This window comes from Babylonia areolata, chromosome 31 (assembly GCF_041734735.1).
Source record: "Babylonia areolata isolate BAREFJ2019XMU chromosome 31, ASM4173473v1, whole genome shotgun sequence".
Taxonomy (NCBI): Eukaryota; Metazoa; Mollusca; class Gastropoda; order Neogastropoda; family Buccinidae; genus Babylonia; species Babylonia areolata.
The window spans coordinates 9,749,180-9,754,319 of record NC_134906.1 but is presented as its reverse complement, the minus strand read 5'-3'; the positions used below and the strand labels follow the sequence as shown (position 1 = coordinate 9,754,319).

Genomic DNA, 5,140 nt, shown 5'->3' with positions numbered 1-5,140 from the left:
GCTGAAAAATGATTTCATATACGTAACCCCCCACCCCTGTCCCCCAAAACCACCCCCGACCTACGCACCCATTTAACCCCCTCCCCTCCCCTCCGTCCCCCCCCCACCCCCACCCCCCCAACACATCAGAGACAGGAAAAAAAAAAGTCCAGGGGACAAATTTCACCATGGAAGCACCCAACCAGCATCACCCAACATCAAACAAACCAACCCAACCCGAACGAACACGCTCTGGCTTACATTCTTCGCACCCAGGACTAACCCGGGTACTCGTCTCTTTGCTGTGTGCGGCGTGACGCGACCCGCAAATACTTGTCGCTGAGACCTGCCAGACACACTAATAACGCAAGCCACTCGCATAGTTTGAGATTATTCCGGGTGCAGTTCGTAAACACCGGGTGATGTAGATTGTGAATGCGGACTCGGCCTCCTCACAAAGCTTCGCGCAAGCTTACAAGGTTGTGGTTAGGTCTTTCTCAACTGTCGTCTGCTTGACACCGTTCTGAGTGGTGTGCGAGTCTGTGTTGATGATTTCTGTGACAGCAGTTGAGCAGGTAGTACTGAGCCAAGACTGATTGGAAAATCTTCTTTCGGGTCCGGGGTTTTCTCGTGAAACATTCCACATCTTGTGTCCGGAACTAATAGTAGCTGATCCTTCCAAGTGTTTTTTTTCGAATTTTACCGACTCCGCAGTGAGCATAGTTGTCTTCCCTCGTTTGAACATTGGCTGCTGAATTCGGCTGGCGACTACACGTTTGTGTCAACTTCATTCGGGTGGCTGTTTCATACGGGTGGCTGGATTTGTGGTTTGTAGTGTGGTGTTGTGGTGAGGACTGTCTTAGGTAGTGGTACTGAACGACATTTTTTTTCTCTCTTTGGGTTGGCGGAGGAGCAGTGAGAGTTCGAAGTCGTCGCCATGTGTGGAGGGGGAGATAAAGTGGAGGACGTGAACGAGGAGAACAAATATGGTGAGTGGGGGAGGAAGGGGTGTCAGAGTTCTCTGGCCAACACACATTCATACACACTTGCACGCACGCGCGCGCGCACGCACGCATACACACACACACGCGCATGCACGCACACACACACACACACACACACACACAACACACATATTCACACACACGCACACACACACATACATACACGCACAAAGACAACACACACACACACACAAACACACACACACACACACACACACACACACACACACACACACATACACATACATACACACACACACACGCGCGCGCGCATTAGAAAGATCAATACTTCTCCGTGTCAGAAAAAAAACATCAGAGAAAATTACGGGTTTCAAGCCGCAACCCAAATTAGGCCCGAAACACGAAACACGAAGCCGTTCTTTGGTACAGTATTCAATCCCCACGTACCTTCCTTCTAATTCTCCCCCCCCCCCACACACACACACCTCCCCCACTCCTCACGCTCTTCTTCCCCTACCCTAACCCTCCCTCTTCCTCCCCCAACCCCATCACACCTCCCTGTTTAAACACAGGCCTTCCTCTATTGTCCGTATCGATGACTGTTACCCTGCAATGAAGGATCCGGGTCTGAGACACCGACACTTGTTTACAGACTAAGGCAGTAAATGACAATAGCAGTGCCACCTGATCATTGTTTTGGATACCTGGACTCTGGCCAAGTAGTCAGGTAAACAAACTGTGTGCAGAGAGATAGAGAGGGATGGTTCGCTTGAGTGAAAGGTGGTGGTGGGATGGGGTGGGGGGCTGGTGGGGGGGGGGGGATGAGGGTTGGGGGAGTGTTAGTACCACTGGACCATGACGGCTCCGTGGGCTATGCTTACTTTTTTTTTTTTTTTAAATGCCAAAGTCTTTGTGAAGGAAATAAACTTACACACACACACACACACACACACACACACACACACACACACACAAGTTCACTGATAATGTGATATACATGTGCAAGACTGTTTTACCCCCGTCATGTATTCATACATCGCGTTGGGATGTGGGGGTGGGAGGTGAGGGTGGGGTGCATGCCGGATATGTTCTTGTTTCCATGACTCCACCGAACGCTGACATGGATTACGGGATCTTTAACGTGTGTATTTGATCTTCTGAATGCGTATATACACACGAAGGGGGTTCAGGCAATAGCGGGTCTTATCTGTTGACCTGGGAGATCGGAAAAGTCTCCAGCCTTTACCTACCAGGCGCCGTGACCAGGACCCGAACCCGGGACCCCCAGATTGAAAACGCTGTAACCACTCAGAGTACAATACAATACAATACAATACAATACAATAGGCCTGCTATACAATACAGTCGGCCTGCAATACAGTATAGCACAGTACAATACAGTTGGCCTGAATTACAGTATAGCACAGTACAATACAGTTGGCCTGCAATACAGTATAGCACAGTACAATACAGTTAGCCTGCAATACAGTATAGCACAGTACAATACAGTTGGCCTGCAATACAGTATAGCACAGTACAATACAGTTGGCCTGCAATTCAGTATAGCACAGTACAATACAGTTGGCCTGCAATACAGTATAGCACAGTACAGTACAGCTGGCCTACAATACAGTATAGCACAGTACAGTACAGTTGGCCTGCAATACAGTATAGCACAGTACAGTACAGCTGGCCTACAATACAGTATAGCACAGTACAATACAGTTGGCCTGCAATACAGTATAGCACAGTACAATACAGTTGGCCTGCAATACAGTATAGCACAGTACAATACAGTTGGCCTGCAATACAGTATAGCACAGTACAATACAGTTGGCCTGCAATACAGTATAGCACAGTACAGTACAGTTGGCCTACAATACAGTATAGCACAGTACAGTACAGTTGGCCTGCAATACAGTATAGCACAGTACAATACAGTTGGCCTGCAATACAGTATAGCACAGTACAATACAGTTGGCCTGCAATACAGTATAGCACAGTACAATACAGTTGGCCTGCAATACAGTACAGCACAGTACAATACAACAAGGTACAGCACAATGCAGTTCAGTATAATACAATACAGCAGTGTGCATTGCGGTATAATTACGCAAAACACACCGCAGTATATAATACAGAATAGTTCAGTATGCTACTATAGACAGCAGTGGATTCAGCTTTTATCATACAAATTTATCATCAGTACATTCACAGACATTTGTCTTTTGGCTCGAGTACATGTATCAGTATCAGTATCAGTAGCTCAAGGAGGCGTCACTGCATTCGGTCAAATCCATATACGCTACACCACATCTGCCAAGTAGATGCCTGACCAGCAGCCTAACCCAACGCGCTTAATCAGGCCTTTAGAACCTCCCCCTCCCCCCCAAAAAAAACACCCCAAAACAAACAACCCTCCCCCCCAAAAAAACCCACACAAAAAACACCCCAAAAAACAAAAACAAAACAAAACTTTAAAAAAAAGAACACGTAACAATAAGCATATATCGCGATCACTTTTAGAACATGACCATTTATTAAAAGATGCATCACAGTTACTTAGATAACACAGAGTGAAATGTTAGCTAGGTGAGAAAATTACAATTCGCAAACACTGAAATATAAGGTAAGATAAAATATATTCATTTCCTACTGCAAATAAACTCGTCCACTCATATACACACGTGCACATCCAATCAGCTCACCTACACACCTGCCTTATCTTCAGCTACGCTACATGCATACCATTATGAAGTTGTCAGGTAAAATACTCTTTGGGAATATTTCAAGAAGATATGACACACGACCAAATAAGACAACATTGACGTCTTTAACTCACGAAAGTTAAGCGAGGCACAGAAACAGGGAGAAAATATTTATTTGTATTTTGTGTTTCTTTTTATCACAACAGATTTCTCTGTGTGAAATTCGGGCTGCTGTCCCCAGGGAGAGAGCGTCGCTACACTACAGCGCCACCCTTTTTTTTTCTTTTTTTTGTATTTTTTCCTGCGTGCAGTTTTATTTGTTTTTCCTATCGAAGTGGATTTTTCTACAGAATTTTGCCGGGAACAACCCTTTTGTTGCCGTGGGTTCTTTTACGTGCGCTGTAAGTGCATGCTGCACACGGGACCTCGGTTTATCGTCTCATCCGAATGACTAGCGTCCAGACCACCACTCAAGGTCAAGTGGAGGGGGAGAAAATATCAGCGGCTGAGCCGTGATTCGAACCAGCGCGTTCAGATTCCCTCGCTTCCTATGCGGACGCGTTACCTCTAGGCCATCACTCCACACTTATAACAAGTATGTACAATTACTGTCAACACCAAGTGGCGATGTAACTGGAGCAAGACAATCTCCATTATAATAAAATCCTAGCCCAAAATTGTCGGGACAGCAGTAGCCTCCTATGCTGTTCTGATGGTCTGCCTTTTAACTCACTCAGTACGGGCAGTCCTCTCTTCTCCTCTACACAGACCCCTCGGATGTCCAGTGGGTGTCTGAATGACCCAACCTTTAGCTTCCGTCGTCAAAATTGTGGTATTCTTTGTCAACATTCACCTCTTCAGTATAAGAGCCTTCCGCTTGCAATATTTTGATGATGGTAATTGGGGTGAAACGCTGTTAACGTTGTCTCTTTCGCCATTCGTATGGAGAGAGTTAACATAATCATATCGACTTGCATTGTTTTTTTGTGTACCTCAGTCGTCGTGCTATTGTCGGTTGTGAAATACGCTGTTGTGGTGTAGATGTATTGTTAGCGTTATTTATTCATTCACGTTCGTTTCATTAAGTGTTGTTATACGTATTTATTCATGTTCATTTCGTTAAGTGGATTATTTTTGTTCCGTGCGTAAACACTGAGCCCACAGGGAAAATTACAACAGTGATGACACCCACCCACCCACCCACCCACAGAGCAGCAGCAGCAGCAGAACAAGCACAACAACAACAACAACAACGACAACACACACACACACACACACACACACACACACACACACACACACACACAGAGACTCACACACACACACACACACACACACACACACACACACACACACACACATACTCACACACACACACTCACTCACACACACACACACACACACGCACACACACACACACACACTCACTCACTCTCACACACCCACACACGCACGCACTCACACACACTCACACACACACACACACAC

General features: G+C 46.1%; 1 protein-coding gene across 1 annotated transcript in view; it reads left to right on the top strand.

Moving 5' to 3' along the window:
• The first annotated feature begins 554 nt into the window (after window positions 1–554).
• Window positions 555–5,140, top strand: part of LOC143275824 (choline transporter-like protein 2) — a 49,678-nt gene continuing 45,092 nt past the window's right edge. The window contains exon 1 of the mRNA XM_076580106.1: window positions 555–968. Within this exon, the coding sequence (XP_076436221.1) occupies window positions 917–968 (52 nt within the window). The 5' untranslated portion in view covers window positions 555–916. The remainder of the gene's footprint in view (window positions 969–5,140) is intronic.